General features: G+C 45.6%; 1 protein-coding gene across 7 annotated transcripts in view; it reads left to right on the top strand.

The window, feature by feature from the left end:
* The window catches only part of NID2 (nidogen 2), a 63,278-nt gene extending 43,690 nt beyond the window's left edge, over window positions 1-19,588 (top strand). Inside the window, exons 12-21 of one of the 7 annotated variants that reach the window (XM_036306897.1) lie at window positions 5,665-5,784; window positions 6,591-6,821; window positions 10,483-10,704; window positions 11,301-11,470; window positions 13,672-13,801; window positions 14,709-14,880; window positions 15,503-15,584; window positions 17,159-17,282; window positions 18,471-18,583; window positions 18,890-19,588. In XM_036306897.1, the coding sequence (XP_036162790.1) occupies window positions 5,665-5,784; window positions 6,591-6,821; window positions 10,483-10,704; window positions 11,301-11,470; window positions 13,672-13,801; window positions 14,709-14,880; window positions 15,503-15,584; window positions 17,159-17,282; window positions 18,471-18,556 (1,337 nt within the window). In that variant the 3' untranslated portion in view covers window positions 18,557-18,583; window positions 18,890-19,588. Of the gene's footprint in view, window positions 1-5,664; window positions 5,785-6,590; window positions 6,822-10,482; window positions 10,705-11,300; window positions 11,471-13,671; window positions 13,802-14,708; window positions 14,881-15,502; window positions 15,662-17,158; window positions 17,283-18,470; window positions 18,584-18,889 lie in introns of those variants that run through there. The other 6 variants (XM_036306878.1, XM_036306906.1, XM_036306887.1 and 3 more) reach the window with 6 other exon arrangements.
* Window positions 19,589-19,597: the final 9 nt, after the last annotated feature.

Below are 19,597 nucleotides of genomic sequence, written 5' to 3'. Positions count from 1 at the left end.
GGTTTCAGCTAGAGATTATCCAGTGTGAATCTACATAATCCAGCCAGTAGCATGTGATTGAATTGAAATTCCATTTCATGCTGTCTGTCCATCAGTAACACACAAATTATGGGAAGGAGAGGATGGTGGGAAGAGGGTTTGGAATGGGAAAAGGTCTCTCTTGGGAACAGAAACCTGAGAGGCAGGCTTTCCCCTTCTCCTCGAATTGCTGCTTGCATCTGCCACTGTACCCCGGGCCCACTGAGCGGGGTGCTAAGAACTGCCTTGTAACTCCTGGGAGCTCCAAAAGATCTAAGTAGCCCGGCCCTCTCCCTCCTCGCCAGTGGTTTGAGTCTCATCCTTCTCCCTTTCCTTCCGCTTTGGTTTCAGCAGGACAGGCTGACTGGACCAGCAGACACAGCCATATGTTATTAACAGACGCTGTGTGTCAAGGCAGCTCAGCCCTCCTCTCCTTTCCAGATGTGGAGGGCGACTTAGTCTCTTCTGAATCTTGCTGCCTAATCAATTAATGTTTCCTCTTCTGTCCAGAAGCTCTGTTTATATGGTTTTTCTTGAAAACACAATTTACATTGAAATGACTTAAAGCTGGCTCTCAGTTCAGGCCTGATTCCCCCAACCCCGTGCAAAATCAACAAAAACCACCCCCAGATTTAGACAGAGCTCATGTGTTGCTCAAGTGAGAATGAGGTGTATTTATAATTCACAGATGCTTGTCCCACTTGACCAGCCAAAGAGCTCTGTCTATAACAGATAGGCTTTTTATAGATGGGGTACCTTCTCCAGGCTTGGGGGGTCCGGGTGAGGAACACAGACTCCTTGTTTATGTCAAGCCCCACAGTGGGAATAATACTTTGTCCACCCTTGTGGAACTTATCACTCAGTTCAATTTAACACACTACTGGTTTGAGAAATGAGAATTCAGAGAGAAAAAAAACCTTGCCAGAATTTCATATTCAAACATCTGGCTGCTCAGGTCAGCTGAGAGGGTGCTTATAAAGTATTTAATTTCTTGGGTCTTTGGTTTAAAGCAAAGCAGTTGAAATTAATTGCAGCCTAGATGTGAGGAGTGTTAATCATCAGAATGTTAATTGAGGTTAGATGTGCCTTTGCCCTAATCCCTTCTACAATCATTCTCTCCCCCTTCTTTTAACTTCTAGCCCAGTGGTTCTCAACCTTCTGGCCCTTTAAATAAAGTTCCTCATGTTGTGACCCAACCATAAAATTATTTTCGTTGCTACTTCATAACTGTAATGTTGCTACTGTTATGAATCATAATGTAAATATCTGATATGCAGGATGGTCTTAGGCGACCCATGTGAAAGGGTTGTTCGACCGCCAAAGGGGTCGCGACCCACAGGTTGAGAACTGCTGTTCTAGCCTGTCCTGTAAGACTTTGCTCACCTCTCTCGTTCTCTGCTTTTAGAATTCTCTCTGGGACCCATAAATTTAAAAACATGCCAGATACATCAGTTGCTTCCCCAGTCTGTTAACTATCTATTGCTGTAGAACAGACCACCCCAAAATGGGGCAGCTTAGAACAATACACATTTATTGCCTTCAGATCAGGGTCCTGCCTTAGGTGGGTCCTCTGCTTTAGGACCCTCACAGGACTGCAGTCAAGGGGTCTGGCAGGCTGGGGGTCTCATCTGAAGGACCAACTGGGGAAAGAGCCTCACATGGTTATTGCAGGATTTAGTTCTTTGAGGGACTGACTGATGGATTGAGAGCCTCAGGTCCTTTCTGGCTGTGGTCTGGAGGTGACCATCAGTTTTTTGGCATACAGCCCTCTCCAACAAGGAAGCTGACTTCATCAAAGCCAGGGGCAGAGACGGAAGTTATAATCACAAAATGTCATCCCCTCGATATTGCTTTTGTGTATTAGTTAGAAGTGAGGAAGCAAGTTACTCAAGTGAAGGGGATCATACAAGACTGTGATTACCAGGAGGGAAGAGAAATCTTTGGGGCCATCTGAGAGGCTGCCTCCTAGAGTCAGTTACCATGTGGTTGCTTTCCAAGCTTTCAGACTGTGGTAGTAGACAATGAATAATCCTTTTCCTAAATACCCATGCCATACCTAAGTCAGGCTGGGCTAATCACAGAGATGACTTGCAGGACGTGTGTGTGTGTGTGTGTGCGTGTGTGTGTGTGTGTGTGTGTGTATTTTAAGCCATGTGTCCCAGTGGCCATAGAGATAAATAGAAAAAATACAGAAAAATAGAGATAAGGGCTCGGTTTTGTGGAGAGCATGCATTCTTAAAGCACACCTTTTTATTCCATCAAACTAGCAATAAAAGGGTGTGTGCTTATTTTCTCCAGGTAGTTTGTTAAAATCCTGGTTCCCTGGAGAGGCTGCACTTGGCTTTAGGTTCTCAGTCTAGTCTGAGTCACTAGCAGGAACCGTTTTATCCAAGTTGAGTTAAATCATTCCTCAGCCCTGTGTTGGATCAGCCCTGTGTTGGATCAGCCCTGTGTTGGTCTGAGTCCTGTGTTGAATCAGATGTTCCTCCGGCACATTTGTCCTTATAGAGACTTGGCCACTTTGCCGGGTGCACAAACAGATTGTCTTGAGCTGGACCTTTCCAGGCAGGAGCAAGTGTGAGTTAGGAGATGGGATCCAGATGGCCCATCACCCAGGGCCACCGCCGCTCAGCAGGGCCAGGGGAGGAGGTGCTTACATTATTGTCCAGGTTTTCTGTTCTAAGGATATGCTGTTGAGTAAGGTAAGGTAACAGTGCAGCCACGGGAGAAGAGAACAAGACTTAAAAGGAGGAAGTTTATTATTCTCACAGGACCAGAGTTCACCCTGTGCCATGCAGGGCCACAACCAGAAGGATGCTTGACCAGATGGGTGGGGAGTGAGAACTTGTGGGCCCTTACTGGGGGTCTGGAGTGGGAGGCAGGTTAATTGGCACCAGGAAATTTCACTGCGGGTTCGAAAGCAAAGCAGATAGAGGATTGAGGGAAGGAGGGAGCTAGAATCCATTGGTTGGGTTTGTTTTGAAGGGATTTCAGCCGGTTTTGGGTGTGTGCTTAGAATTAGGGCAGTGAGAAGAATATGGAAGCACCAAAGCATGAAGTCAAAATGGAGGATTTTCAACACATTTTCCAAACTGTTTTTTGCCAGCTTAATAGATGCTGGAAAGGAGAAGTACTATCTGCTAAGACTGTGCCTCCCTGTGCTATCTGAGAGGTGAAGGAACTCTACCACGCCTTGCACACGGCTGTCCTGACCTCGGTGTTCTCACAGCCCCACAGACCCTGACAGTGATTGTTCGGCATAAACCGCCCCCAGGGGTACAAGGAAAGCCCCTCCTTGGCAAGGGGCTGGAAACCTTTCCATACTTTCTCTCCTGACACCCTGTGAAATAGGGAAGAGTTCTTCTCCTTACAAAAGCCCCAGTTACCCCTGAAGCCTGCAGTGTTGGCCCTCCTGAGGGGGCCACAGCCTGCTCGGAGCTCGGGACGTGGAGTGGCTGACTGGACGTGGTGTCAGCTCCTCCAAGGAGGTGGCATGGACTGTGCTCCAGGGAGCCTTAACCTCCAGATTTGGGGGGATAAGCGTTTCTCACTTGTGATGCTTTTAGTCTCTTGAGGGACTTTTCCCTGTTGGGCATTTATTGCAGTTCCTGTCTCCCCAGGACTTCAGTGTCTGCGGGGAGGATGGCTGCTCTTTTAGGTCTGATCAGAATTCTAGACCATAGGCTTCAAGAACATAGGTAACTTGGTAGCTCTGGGGAGTCCCCTCTGAGTTCAAAAAATAATCACAAATCACAAGAAACTGATCTGTGAGTTCTAGAAATAGGCCGTGTCTCAGGAATTCCTGCTTCCTGCCATTGCCTGGGTTCCGGTTACCAGGAGAAGTACTTTTAGCATATGTATTCTGAATAGCTTTCATTTCCTGCCTTTGGCTGGATGTTAATTTTTACAGGTTTGGTTTCATGGCCTCTTCCAGGCCCAGGGAATTAGATGGTCACCAGCTTTGCCCACTGGGAATTTGACTTGTGCTTTGGAAGAGACGATCTCAAGGATGACTAAATTTGACAACGTACAGCTCCTATTCATTACATTGGAGAGGTTTTCCTTGTCATTGTTTTCATTTGGTTTACTTCGGGTTAACTGAGGAGCTCACCAGAAAACCTTGTTTCTAACTTTTCAGATGAAGTTATAACTACATTTTTGCCTTTGCAGGTGAAAGGAAGTTGACCATGGGGGCCGATTGCTCATCTGAGCAGAGCCTTTCTGGGTGGCATTAAACTTGGTTGTGTGGAGCGTTGAGGACGTTTTTGGACTACAGGGAGCTAATTTATGTTGACTAACCTCCCCTGAGACTGAGGAATGCTAATTTGCTAATTACAATGGAAGAGATTCCTCTCCTGTGAACAGAAGGTCTGTGTTGCACGACCAGTGTGTCTGCTTGCTGGTACCGGGACAGGAGTGGCTCGGTGAGAGTGTGGTCACAGGCAGGGCGGCGCTGATAACCCTAGAGGAGATTCCATCTGGGTCCCGGGAGGCTGGGTGAGGAGCCACGTCTGTCCTCAGCCAACTCACGTCCAATTCAGGCTGTAAGTCTCTGGCTTCCTGGTCCCATCAGTCCCCGCCCTGGGTTGTACCAAGTTGTTGCAGTTCACTTCTGGGATTCCTGTTTTCTTGGTGTCACACTGGTCATCCCATCCGCATGTTTCCTATTTACACGTTTTGAAACCAGTTTTTGGATGTCATTGTGGATGTGACTATTTTCAGTGGAGCCTTGATCAGACCTACACCCTTAGCCTCCTCTTAACTCTCAAAGACTTCCTGTCTGTGAAGACAGCTTATCTCAACCACTGGGCATTGGTTTTAACAGACTCTCGGAGATGGTTTTCTTTTCTGCTATTGTCTGATTTCAGTAAATAAAATAGGAGGGCTAGAAGTTGGCTTTTGTTTGAAGTTTCAGGTGGTTGTAGGTTTGAGAAATAGGAAAATTTTCATGGTGCTATGTAGTAGAGTGTGTGTGTGGTAGTGGGGGTTCTGAATTGTTTGTACTTTGTAAGCCTGACAAATTTAGTTTTTTTAATGTGTTGTATCAAAACCTCTGATAATATTTTTCTATACTTTTCTATTTCTTTTGAAAGTGGAAAGCAAAGAAAAATTTCTGATGAATTGGGCATTCTAGACAGTAGGGCTCTGAGCAAGACTGTATGTGCTTCTAACTTTGTTGAAACCTCATTGGACTTCTCTGCACCCATAAATCAGTGCCACAGGGACATGGTACCAGCAACAAAAGGGGAAAACCATTGTTACATATGTTTATTGTAGTGTTACTGAGAGGAATTAATGATTTATAGTCTGAAGGTTAGTTCGCAGGTAATAACTTCTTGGACTTCACTGTAGATGAAACTGCTGTAGAAATATACTGCAGGATCTATTTTTCTGAGTGACCACATGTTTCATTTCTACACTGAACATTCGAATAGACTAACACAGCCTTTGACCTTGTACTGTTAGGTGTGCCTTTCAGTGTCAGTAATTTCTGCTCATGCCCAAAGGTCTTCTGAAGTTGATCCTCATGGTTGATCCTCCTGTACTAAAGGCCAGGTAGTAGCACAGATTGAGTGCAGTGAAGTCACATGCCTTACCCCCCCCCACCTCACCCCCCCCCCCCCCCCCCCCGCTCTGACACTGCAGATGTTGATGAGTGCTTGGAGAACAGATGTCACCCCTCGGCTACCTGCTACAACACCCCCGGCTCCTTCTCCTGCCGCTGCCAGCCTGGCTATCATGGGGACGGACTTCAGTGCACACCTGGTAAGGGGAGGCCAGATTAGGCACAGAGAACTGGCTCCTTCAGCACTATTTTTCTATAGCACTTCAGCCCACTCTTGATTTCTCCAGGTCGGAGGCTGTAGTTAGTGGATCTTCAGGCTCTGGATATTTCCCAGTTACCACCAGGGCTTGGTTTGCTGTTCACAGCTATTCGCATTCTGGGAGGCTTGGGGTGTGGCCCATCCATTGTCCTACCTGTGAGCAGTTCTGGTTAACGGCCCTAATGACCTGCTTTGCCTTGATAAGTGCGAGTTAGAAGTATTGAGACTCAGGTTACTAAGCAGGAGTACTGTGCTCTGGTGAGCTGGGTGCAGCCTCCCCTATGACTGCTCTGGGACTTGGCCCGAGGGGCAGTCTAGTGACAGCTGTTGACCTAGGGCTCCTCAGACTTAAACTCTGGACTCAGGGGACAAACCGAACTGTTTCCTCCTGAGCCGCTGGGATGTTTGGACCAAAGCCATGGCTGCTCTTCATTTGATCCAGACAGCAACAGGAGCCAGAGGCGGATGGGCGGGGCCGCTTCACAGTAAAGTCAGCCTAGGCACTTACAGGGCGGACTGCGAGAATTAGGGAGGTGTTGGGTAGTTAGTGGCAGAGCTAAAATAAGAATCCAGGACTCCAAATTCCCAGTAACTTGCTCATTTTCCCACATTATGCTGCCTTCCAACTATGGAAGAAAAAGCCTCCGACAGGAGACCTTGAGGTTGGCTCATAAAAGCAGGTGGGTAGCAATGCCTTTTATTCCTCCTCCTCCTCCTCCTTGTGTCTCCTCTAACCCCGCCCTGAAGACTCCACCTCAGGACTGAAAACCTGTGAGCGTCAGCAGCGCGCCGCCCAGGCTCAGCACCTCTACCCAGGCGTCAGGATCCACATCCCCCAGTGCGACGAGCAGGGCCACTTCCTGCCACTGCAGTGCCACGGCAGCACCGGCTTCTGCTGGTGCGTGAACCCCGACGGTCATGAAGTCCCTGGTACCCGGACGCCACCCGGCTCTAACCCACCTCACTGCGGACCCCCAGGTGAGCCAATCCAGAAGGAAAACTTGTGCCTCGTTAGGCCTGGGGCTTGGGGAGCAGAATGGCACTGGCTGTGGGTAGATTATAATCCCTGCCCAGACCACGCAGATTCAGGGCTGATGACCATCCTTTATGACACCATCCTCCTTCCTTCTAGGAACTCTCGAGTGATATGCACTCAGCTACATGCACAGTCACATTACAGGGGCATAGAGACATGCACACACGATATATGTGATCCCGACATGCATTGTACTCCAGCCTCCTGACTCTCGTCTAATACAAAACTCGCCTGCATGATGGGGTCAGCTTGAAGGGAGAGAATGGGTTCTACCCACGATTGAGATTGAGTGTGTAGGTCAGGCTGAGGCCACTGCCCTAGACCTGTTAGGGCAGCTTAGAGATGTCAGACCCAGAGGGTCTTGCCAGACCAGGTTTTTGTCCAAAAGAAAAATTGCCTTTCCCATATAACTGTCTCTTCACTTGGCCTTCTGAGTTACAGGAAACTGCCGGAAGGCTGTTTTAATAGCATTAGGAAACATAAGTATGTCATTTGTGGGTGGATCCAGCTAGTTTGCTCTGAGCAAATAACCCCAGCCCCCTCTAGCCAGCCCAACATGTCCATGGGGACGTCACCATTGGCCCAGCTGCCTTCAAAAGAGAAGCAGGAACCTGTATTATTAGCCCCTGTGATCTGAGATGCTGATGATAAACATGTCTGTTTTCATCGTCACTCCCCATCCAGATGGGGAATGGTTATCAAGCGCTCACAGTTTACGCCAACCACAGGTTGCCCAGGCAGGTTTCTGCTCCTTGCGGAACTGTTCAGAGATGGGAAGAACTTTATTTTTTAAAAACAGAAGAACTTGATTGTGAAGAACGTAGAATTTGGTGTGATACTGTTTCAGCCAAAGTAATTCCTCTATCAATGTGCTTGCTATATTCAAAGATCCATTCTTAGTGTTGAAAATGTTTCTATAAATACTAGTCTTGGCTTTTAATGTATGTGAATATGAAGAACTAGAGAATTACTACCAGCTTTGATCCTTTTAAAATATTAATTATTATGGCCAGGACATTAGTGATTCATCTAGGTAAAAATGGGTAACGCTTCATCTAGCTCAGCGGTCGCCAACCTTTCGGACCTCACGGACCGCCAGTGGTCCATGGACCACCAGTTGGCGACCGCTGATCTAGTTGTTTCCACAGTGACACTCCTAGTTCCTATTTTTAGGAAAAGATTTTGCAGCCTCCTCCCCCCATACTGCCTCCCCCCCCCCAAAAAAAAGAATACAGAGAAATCCCGTTTCACTCATGCCTACTGTTTAAGAAGTCTTGGTTCTAACTCCCGCTGGGATTTGAAGGAATCAGATGTTGGGAGGTTCCTTGGGGGAATGGTTCAGAATTCTGTTGCATTTACGAAGACAAGCATGTGTTAAGGACAGTGATTCAAAAGGGAGCCGAGAGAATGGGCAGTTCATCACTAAGAGAGGCATGTTCTTTTGGGCACTCTTCCCTGTGGCCCAGACTTCCCTCTTGGCTGCCATTTCTGACTGGTCTCATCTACATATGGGGTCAGCTTGAAGGGGGAGAGAACAGTTTCTGCCCACAATTTCAAAATATTTAAAACCTTGCCAACCAGAAACAGAAGGAAAATAAAGCCACGGTCAGATTGAGAAGGAGCTTCATATAGTCAGGCATGAGAGGGATGCCCACGTGTGAGGGAGGTGTGGTGCCATTTCCCAGAAGCTGACTGTGCTGTGTGTCCTCATTCCAAACAAAGACATTCCTCACTGGGTGGTCCCTGAACCAAGAATGGGTCCTCTGGGTTTGGAATGTGGACCAGTGGTGGTGTTGGGAATTTCTCCAGGGATGGAGGGCAGGCGTTTGAGAAAGCAGCACGTCCCTCTCTGGGTTCATTGAGACACATCTGGGTGAGGAAATCAGTTTTTCCTTCTGCATGAGGTCTTAACAAGAGCTGTGCTTCCGTGGGTCATGAGCGATGGTGAGTCTTATAGTTGAGCCTGTTGGGTTTGAGCCCCGATTTTATTCCCCATCTTCCTGCTTTCCTAGAAAAATTATAGGTGTTAGAGCCCAACTATAGTGTTTCCAGCTTGTTCTTTGAAGACGTTGGAGATTTTGATCAAAGGAATGGCATGAAATGACTTGTTTGGTTTTTTTTTAAATATATCTTTATTGATTTTAGAGAGGAAGGGAGAAGGGAGAGATATAAACATCAATGATGAGAGAGAATCATTGATTGGCTGCCTCCTGCATGTCCCCTACTGGGGATCAAGCGTGCAACCTGGGTATGTACCCTTGACTGGAATCGAACCTGAGACCCTTCAGTCCACAGGTTGATGCTCTATCCACTGAGCCAAACCAGCCAGGGCTTGAAATGACGGTTTTAAAGGGACTCTTTCTGAGTCCGGGTTGAGTTTACACTGAGGGGTAAGAAGGAGGGGAGAAGCAGGGAAAACAGCTGTGGCACAGGGTAAGGGGGGTGGATGTGGGAAGATGTGAAGATATTCTGAATGTATTGTGAAGGTACAGCTGATATTTCTTGACATATGTGAGCGAGAGAAAGGAGTCCAGGATGGTGGGACTTGAGCAATGGAGAGGTGGAGGTGCAATTACTCATAAGGGAAGTCCAGGGGCCCAGATTTTGTTAGTCCTCCTCTGAGATTTCTGTGATACATCCAAATGGCGGTGCCAAGTAGGCACGTGGCTGTCTCTTCTGCACACTATGGGCTGTGAGTGGCAGGAGATAAAAAAGGAGCAGCACTTTCTGTTTTGGGTCCTTTGAGCAATCCTCCCACAGGTGGCTGTGCTATAGGCTGTAACAGAGCCCTCTCAGACAGAGGACTGGTGTTTGGGACAGGCCACGACGGCCCTGTGGAAGCAGTCTGGGGTATTGCGGGTAGAGAAACGGCTCTGCAAGAGAAGCTAGTGGAGTGTAAGCATGGTGGTGAGCGGGGAGGGAGGGAAGAGGGGCAGGGTGCTGGAGAAACATGGTGGGAAGGTGAAGCCTACTTCAGCTTTGAGATAATACCAGGAACAGCATGGCCAGACGACTTCCAGGAACTGGAGTGTCGCTACCTCTCTGCGCTCTCATATACCAATTACGGTAAGTTGTGCTTTCACCAGCGTAGTCCTCCAGTGGACAGGTACTGAGGGCCGCATAGGTGGACATTCAGGAATGCTTTCTAAGACAAGCACTAGCCAGCCAGCCTGAAGATAACCCTCTCAGATGCAAGTCCTAGAGTTTGAAGCAAGTGGGAAAGAAGCAAAGACTGCTTTAAGCGTCATGTAGGCCACTACGCCCCACAGTGTTGTTAGCAGAGGCCCTGGGCCTCTCCTGTCCACAGTGAGCTCGCCCCCTTCCCGGGCTGAGTGAGCCCTGCACCTGATCTTAACCTGTTCTTTCCTGACGTGGTGGGGCCTTGATGGCAGATCCTCCTGGCCTGGGAAGATGGGAGCATCCAGAGGACCCCATTCTCCTGGTTCCTGTGGAGGACTTCTTAGAGCACTTGACTGCTCTGGTTCCGTGTTCAGGGACTTGGCTGAGGCTCGCTAATGCACGTGAGGAGGAGGGAGGCCAGGCGGCCAGGCTGCACTCTATCCTTGGCTTACAATCAAAGGCTTTTTTGTCCCATCTGCTCAGCGCCCACCCAGAGGCCCCAGACCATGTGTGAGCGCTGGAGGGCAAACCTGCTGGAGCACTACGGTGGCGCGCCCAGGGACGACCAGTACGTGCCGCAGTGCGACGACCTGGGCCACTTCACCCCCATGCAGTGCCACGGGAAGAGTGACTTCTGCTGGTGTGTGGACAGAGACGGCAGAGAGGTGCAGGGCACCCGCTCCCAGCCAGGCTCCACCCCTGCATGTAAGCACCCGGGGCAGCCCTCACTCACCTCAGCGGCCTGAGGTTTCTCTGTTGGGAGGCTATGTAGGAAGGTGGGCAAACAAGGGGTTAACAGATCCAATGAGACAAGTCACTCCTGTGTGGTGCTGATTTATAATCTGATCCCCCCGAGATCCCAATTTGGACTTAATGTTTGATTTTGTCATTAGCCGTTTCTGTAACTAGAACATCTGGAACTCAGCTCAGCACGCCGTTACTCCCCTTCCCCAGCCCAGGGTGAAAGGGGACGCGTGTCACCCCGGGGGCCCCAAAGAGAAGCTGACACAACTCTGGCTCTGGTTTCTTTCCCTTAAAAAGAAGAAAAAAAACTGCTTTGTTCTGAGGGAGATGTGTTGTTGTCTTCCTCCCTAGTAATTGGCAGTGATTTACATAATTGATCCTTGAAAAAAAAAACCCTAGAAATTAGAATTTCTTTAAAGGAACATCTGGAGCACATCTGTCTAGGTTTAAGAACTTTTGATGTTTTTGGAGGCTCTGGTCTATGGGAAAGTAACTGTTCTCTCTCCCCGCCCACCCTTGTTTCCCTTTCTCTCCGCTCACTGTCTTTCCCACGGCAGGTATACCCACGGTTGCCCCACCCTTGGTCCGGCCCACGCCTCGGCCTGATGTGATTCCTCCGTCCGTGGGCACCTTCCTGCTCTATGCCCAAGGCCAGCAGATTGGCTACTTGCCCCTCAGTGGTACTAGGCTTCAGAAGGACACGGCCAGGACCCTGCTGTCGCTGCATGTAAAGAGGATTTCTCGCGTGGGACGGAGCTGCGTGGGGGTTCAGATCTGGGGAGGGGCCCGAGATGGAGGGAGGTTGTGGAGGATTTCTGAGCTGCAGTCTGTCTTCATGGGTCTGACACCAGCACCACCGGAAGTGGGGCTCCCTGTTGCTAGGTCACGTCTGACCAAGGCTGCCGCCTCGTTGGTTCATGGGGTTTCCGAAGTGTGGAAAGGGCATTCCAGGGTTGTGAGGCAGTATGGTGAGCCAAGGGAAAACTGACTCTTAACCCCAGGCCCCAGGGTGCTTTCAATGCCCCCCACATTTCCAGAGATCTAGAAATCACGACAGGGTGTGATTTTGGGGGTCAGATGAGAATCCCTAGTGGAAATCCATTAATGACTGCCTCAACTTACTGCCCTTTCCCCTCCCATTTTGGTTCTTTTCTCATCTTCTCTGGCTCCTTCTAGATGAGTTGGGGAGAGAGTGATGCTGGAAAAGGAGTGGCCAGCTCTCCCTCGGGGATGCTTGCCGCTTCCTGAGCCAGCACTCCCTGTGGTAAGGCACTCCATTTCGGACGAGGGACTCTTCTCGCAAATGGAGAAGAAAAGGGAGGTCACAGAAAGGCAGGGCCACTTGTAGTGGAAAATGGTCTGATTCCATTTCTAAGCTTCACGCTCCAGGTACTTGCTTATATAACAGTACAGTATCCGTGTTTACTTCTGTTGATGAACCCCGTATCTGGTTCCGAAGTTTAGAAGCAGCCAGTGTTTAGAAAAAGATGGGTTTTTTTCTTCCTTTTAGAGTTTTTGTGTGTTTTCTTGGCAAACACTAAGCATACTCTTTTTTTATAAAAGTTTCTCTAGAAGAGGTAGAAACTCAGAAGTTATCACAAGTAACCATCTATTCTAGCCATGTCACATGGCTTCTCTGCATTTCTGAATTTGTCTCTGATGAGGACAGGGTGGTGGTGGAACTGAAACAGAAATGGAACACGGGTTATAAGCACACCTTGGGGAAATTTACTGAAACGGCGACTTTTTTCTCCAAATAACTTTGAAGTCATTACATGGGTTAAGGAATCCCATGATTCCCTGGGCTAATGGAAGCCCATGTGAATGTGTACTCTTCCCTGAGACACGACTTTTTAATTTTCAAGTAAAACTGTATTTGACCTTCAGACCCTCCTCCCCATATAAACGGTTCCCTTTTCCACAGGAGCCAAATCCTGCTTGTGTAGTGGTTCTCATGCTGACTCCTCTGCCAGAGGCCATAAGTCATGCCAGCCCCAGGCTTGTTAGGCAAGCAGGAGCTGGCGTGGCCTCAGGGACAGCCAGATGGCCCCTAGATGTTGGCTTTGCACATGCGGCTGGGCTTCTCAAAGCAGGAATCTGGGTTGGAAATCAAACGAAGCAAGTACTGTGCAGACTTTTGGAAAGGAGTATCACTGACGCAGCATTTTATAAGACTTTGCAGTTTATTTAGCAATAAGGTAGACGAAACCTCCCTAGCCAGAAGTTGAGTGACGACCATTCCCCAGTTCCTTAACCCGTCTAACTGTAGACTTTCTTTTACCCAAGAGTACAACCAAAGAATTGCTTTGCAACGAGAGACAGAGTTGAGGGTGACAGCATCTGGGCTAGGGGAAAGAGCTCATATCACAGGGGAGGGGAGCATAGATTTTATTTGTTAGCAAATTTTAGAAAGCTTGTTCAAAAAGTGCTGATAACATTTGAAAGGTGTCACTGTTTTTGTCCGTTAAAGTATTAAGACCTTACTTTGCTGAGACTAACATCTGTCCTTCAATCACTGAATGGGCTAATTTTTTTCATGCAGGCACTTTTGCTTTTACTGCCAACAATTATAGTGAGTATTGAGAGCTTACTGCATATTCATTTCTGATTAGGACACTTCACAAGAATTTATGGTATTTTTATAGCAGCCATATGAAGTATAGGTACTGTTGCCTTCGTTTTGGAAATCAGGAAACCAGGACACAGAAAGCTTAAGTACCAGAATCGCACAGCTAAGTAAGTGGCCAAGCTTGGCTTTGACCTCAAGAAGTCGGCCTGCAGAGCCTACATGTCTAACCACTGAGCTTGGCTACCTGTACTGTGCAGGGTTGTTCACTGCAGACATGCATGTGTGAGGCAGCTGAGCATGAACTCAGGGGAAATGCAAGGAGTCATAATTCTTCCAATTCTGTGTTCTGGCCCACACAGGGCTCCATAATTGTGGGAATTGACTATGACTGCCGGGAGAGGATGGTGTACTGGACGGATGTCGCTGCGCGGACAATTAGCCGTGTCAGTCTGGAACCGGGAGCAGAGCCTGAGACAATCATTAATTCAGGTCAGCAGCTTCACCCAGAAGACACTTCCCATTTCATTTGATTCCTTGGAAGGCCAAGTTATTTTTGCCTGTTTATCCCAAAGTCTCCCCTCTATTTTAACCCAACAGGGGAAACTAAGTTCTATGCAAGTCACTTGTGTGCTGGACAACATCCTCTTTATAAACAAACATGTTCATACATAAGGAATAAGAAAGTGATTCTTGCTGTGGGCCCTTTCTATTGAGAAGTTGGGCTCCCAGAGGAAAGGCTCACAGTTAAGGATTCAGGGTGAGGCCACACTGATGCTGCCTGGGACACCAGCTCTGTGGCTGCCTGGTGCATTCAGGCTGCTAGGTCTGTTCATAGACCAGTGGCTCTCAACCTTCCTAATGCTGTGACCCTTTAATACAGTTCCTCATGTTGTGGTAACCCCCAATTACAAATTGAACATAATTAAAGCATAGTGATTAATCACAAAAACAATATGCAATTATATATGTGTTTTCCGATGGTCTTAGGCGACCCCTGTGAAAGGGTCGTTCAACCCCCAAAGGGTCGCGACCCACAGGTTGAGAACCGCTGGTCTAGACCAGCGATTTTCAACTGGTGTGCTGCAGTTTTTAAAACATGCAATACCTGACTATTTAGTCAGGGGCACTGACCTCTCTTCCCTTAGATTGTCAAATGAAAAAATGGTATCAGCCAACACAACAGCAGCCCTCTGGTGTGAATTAATCAAAATGATACCTTTTTTTTTTTGTCAATTCAGCAAAAATCATATTTTGGGTGTGCCACAGAATTTTAGCAATTAGTTTGTGTAACCCAGTTCTTCCAACTTAAGGGACTCTCAGGACTTTGTTGTTCTTGTTCAAACATAAATCTGTTGCAGGTTCACCTGCTCCAGTCCTACCTTTTTTTTATTTCCAGATCTGATAAGCCCTGAAGGCCTTGCCATTGACCACTTTCACAGAACGATGTACTGGACAGACAGTGGCCTGGATAGGATAGAGAGGGCCACGCTGGACGGCTCTGAGCGCAAGGCTCTCTTCCACACGGACCTGGTGAATCCCCGAGCCATCACTGTGGATCCTATCCGAGGGTCAGCTGGGCCTCCCTAATTCTCCATTACCTATAGATCCTGATTTGAAGTCCTTGGATTTAAATGTGGTGGGAGTCAGAACAAAAGCAGAAAGAAAAGCCCAAATGTGTTAATTTAACAGTATTTATTGAGGAGCTACTAGGTGTCAGGAACTGTTCTACTTTTTATCAGATGATCAGGTAGGGCCAGAGGTCAATACTTAAACTAGAATGAAGTGGGTCTCCTTCAGCAACACAGAAGTCAGTGTTAAAACCACAGTAGGGTTTATGCACATTAAATGGTAACCAAAACTCACGCCTGGCATTTTATTTCTCAGACCTCTTCCATTGTAGCAAAATGAAGAAGAAAATGTTCCCTGTCCATAAATGCTAAGGTCATCACTGGGACATATAACTTGGTCAGTGTTTCAGTACTTGTTAGAACCAGGGAGGATTGCTGTATCTTGAGAAGCTCTTGCCATATTTAATGGGGCTTCTACCAAATGAAGTTCCAGAGAAAATCCTCAATAAGTGAAGAAAACATTGTTTCTGACTCAGAAATACTTAGTGAAAAGCCTCAAAGAAGGTTCTGAAGTTTGACTTGTACACACTCAGGGTGCTTTTTCTACTCAATTTATCCACAGCAACTTGTACTGGACAGACTGGAATCGAGATGCTCCTAAAATTGAAACGTCATCTTTATATGGAGAAAACAGAAGAATTCTGGTGAATAATGACCTTGGACTACCCAATGGTTTAACCTTTGACCCCGTGTCCAAACTGCTCTGCTGGGCAGATGCAGGTAATACTACTGATGGGATGCAGATACAGAATGCTTCATTACAGTGGTGCCTGCCCTTGATCAGATTTTATAAACAAAATCCCATCTTTTGGCTTAAATTTGTAACAGTACAGCACATAGAATCTATTCCTTTGGTATGTAAACTTTCAAAGGACATTTTGTAATGATGCTTACAATGAACTTCCTAGGGTTTTAGGGTGTGTGAATATAAATTCGGCAGTTAAGTTTCAGGAGTACTACTATGTCCCTCATTTTTGTATTGTGTGCCATTTCCCCACATGAATACTTGGCATGCTTTCAAAGTTAAAAAGAAATATTACCCACTGTTAGAATTGACCGATTTAGATAAATGAACAAGAGGTGATAGGTGGTTTTTCCTTTGGCCCGTGTTATAAATTTCTAAGTATCTGTCTAGCAGTCAGTATGCCATTATGCTGAGGACATTCTTAAAAAGCAGTATGGCAGCTTCACTTCAGTAACAAGTTCAGATTGCCGATAGCCAGGCTAACGTTCTCTGTTGTGTGATTTCACTACTGAAAGGATGCAGTATGTCTATATACCACAGAACATGAAAACGGCCGTTCCTAAAGAATTTATCATCTAAAAAAGGGGACTATAATGCACATAGGTCACTATTATAACCCAGTTGTCCAAACAACAGTTAACATTTTTTAAAGTATTTGAAATTTAAATCCAGGTCCCATAAGAAATGTGAAACTTGGAAATTTTTAACTTGTTTAGCTATGGCAAAATTTTCACAATTAGATTCCTTTAAATTGAAAAATAGAAGTCATGTTGCCCCTTTAGTTACTTTTTATTTCTACCTAGAAACTAGTTAAAAGGCAATCTTGGCTATTATACATTACTTACAAAGTGCAAATATTTATCCAAATGTTATGTTTACACTTGAAATTAATTATAAAAAAGCTTCTCTCTAATGCCCTACTTTGGGAGAAACCTGGCTAAATTTCTGTAAAAGCAATCCTTTCTTCCAAGAAAGGATTAAGAGTTTAAACTCTATTAAAAACTGCAATGTTATTAACAATTTAAAGACTGGAAAAAAAAAGAAAAAATTAAAGGCTGGTAATAGAACAGAAAATTTTAGGTTTTAATTTGTATCACTGCAATGGGAATAAAATAGCTATTTCTTTTTACTTTCTTTTTTTTTTTAATATATTTTATTGATTTTTTTACAGAGAGGAAGGGAGAGAGATAGTTAGAAACATCGATGAGAGAGAAACATCGATCAGCTGCCTCCTGCACATCTCCCACTGGGGATATGCCCGCAACCCAGGTACATGCCCTTGACCGGAATCGAACCTGGGACCTTTCAGTCCGCAGGCCGATGCTCTATCCACTGAGCCAAACCGGTTTCGGCAAAATAGCTTATTCTACCTTTCTTTAAGATGGAATCTATCAGCCAATATTATTTTTGGCAAGATTCCCTCTCCTCTCCCCCATGGCGTGAAAGTATCTTTTTTCCTCTTCGTTTTCAAAGGAACCAAAAAACTGGAGTGTACACTGCCTGATGGAACTGGACGGCATGTCATTCAAAACAACCTCAACTACCCCTTCAGCATTGTTAGCTATGCAGATCACTTCTACCACACGGACTGGAGGAGGTGAGCCTGACACATTCTGCAAGAGCCTGAAAATGCAAACTGTTCTGGGGGATACATCGCTTGTTTCGCCCAATGTTAGCTAGTGACTTCAGTAATTAAGTCCTCTACTGACGTTTTCATTTTGTTATCTTTATTAGTAGATAGCATCTTTTAAACATTACCCAGAAATTTAATGGTAATGCTCACATGTGGCTTAAAAGTGGCAGAACTATTAAGTAGTAACTATCCAAAAAGGAAGTGCTTTAATCTAAATATGATCTTCAGAGTTATTACTGGCTTAAGTGGCACCATGAAGTATATTAGTTATATGATTTAAAATGACACTGTGGACTTACTAGTTGTCTATCAGTTCTCCAAGGAGGAATTGGGGAACATTAAAAAAATATATACAAGGTTGGTAAAAGTAGGTTTACAGCTGTTTGTGTGGAAAAACATGAGAGTTATGATTATTATAGTTTTAATTCAAAAGAATGTCACAGACCTACTTTGCCCACTCCTATAGTGTCTATCCTCAACCCTGTAATTTTGATTTAATTCATCTTGCATGGGCCCAGGTATCAGTATTTTAACAGATCTTCATGATTCTAACACCCAGTTAGTGGTCTTCAAACTTCAGTGTGGATCAGTCATTCTGAGGGCTTATCCTATATAATAAAAGGCTAATATGCATATTGACGGAACGGCAGAATGACTATCACTATGATGCGCACTGACCACCAGGGGACAATCAACGCAGGAGCTGCCCCCTGGTGGTCAGTGCACTCCCACAGGAGGAGTGCCACTCAGAAGCCAGGCTCACAGCTGGCAAGCGCAGAGGACCTAAGCCGTCAGTCGGACATCCCCCGAGGGCTCCTAGACTGTGAGAGGGCACAGGCTGCGCTGAGGGACACCGCCCCCCCTCCGTGTGCACAAATTTTGTGCACCAGGCCCTCTAATTAAAACATATTACTGGGTCTTATATCCCAGAATTTGATTAAGTATGAAGGAGGGCCCAAGAATTCGCATTTCTACCAAGTTCCCAGATGATGCTGGTCTGAGGACCACTTTGAGAACCACTGCTACAAACCTTCTGAATCTAAATGAGTCAAAACTCATTTTGTTATATTAATTTAAAATAGGTATTCTAAAAGGCTGTAGAGATTTTTCTATTTTGAAATTTATGACTTCATGTTTCCTTTCTGTTCCCAGGGATGGTATTATATCAGTCAGTAGAGACAGTGGCCAGTTCACTGATGAGTATCTCCCAGAACAGCGATCTCATCTCTATGGGATAACTGCAGTCTACCCCTACTGCCCAGCAGGTAAACAACATGTTCAGGCTGCTCCTTTGGATTAGCAGGGGAGGGGAGGACAGATCTGGTAACTGATTCCCTTGGTCCTGATTCTGGCTGCTGCCTCTGACACTGCCACCAGTGAGAGCCACTTTGAGTTGGAAAAGTTAATGGCCAACCCATGGGGTGACCAGTTTTTACTACCTTAAGTCTATCTAGCTAAACTATACACAAAACAGGTCAGCCTATTAGGATATTTCTTCTTTAAAAAGACTTACGTTGCAACTCAGTTATAAAAAATACTCACGCACTGTCCTCTCCCACTTTCCCTTACAGGAAGAAAATAAATATAGCATCCTAAAGGACTTGAGTTTACAATCAGATTCTGGACCCTAAAGAACATTTACTGCAAACAAAGGTGAAGAAAGTGAAAAAGGAATTGGCCATTAAAAGTTCTGGGACATACAAAATGGACATTTTCAGTGCAAAAAGACTAAGTATATTTTGTGAAAAGTTTATACCTCAATCTTTACTACTGTATTTTTAAAAACAAAAATTATTGCAAGTTTAAAAGAGGTAATAGAATTTTAATTGTTGCTTATTAAAGCAACTTTTTATAAACATTTATGTCATATTTAAAAAGGTCAAATTCGTTCAACTAAGAACCAATTAGAAAAATGTCAAGACCCTATATGAGTTCTTTTTGGCCAAGAAATTAAAGCACAAATGACCAGTATAAAAATAAAACCCTAAACATCATAAATTTGACATAGAGAAGGCTATGCAGAACTGATGGGAAAAAACCAACTTATTTATAGTTTCCCAACAAAAGTTCTAAGACTTAAAATATTTTTTACCTCTGCATTACTTCATTTCTATTTATATTAAAAGGTGCTAGAACATTTCAGTTTGTATTTCCTGTAAGTCCCTCTATAGAATAACCCACAGAAATTACTACATTTATAAATACCAAAGATGTATCAGTCCTCAAATTTTCTAGATTACTTCAATAAAATATTTTAAGTTTTCTTATGACTTTTTGAG

This window comes from Myotis myotis, unplaced genomic scaffold (genome assembly GCF_014108235.1).
Source record: "Myotis myotis isolate mMyoMyo1 unplaced genomic scaffold, mMyoMyo1.p scaffold_m19_p_1, whole genome shotgun sequence".
Lineage (NCBI taxonomy): Eukaryota > Metazoa > Chordata > Mammalia > Chiroptera > Vespertilionidae > Myotis > Myotis myotis.
Note: the sequence above shows the minus strand (reverse complement) of the source record. Positions and strands in the feature narration are given on the sequence as shown.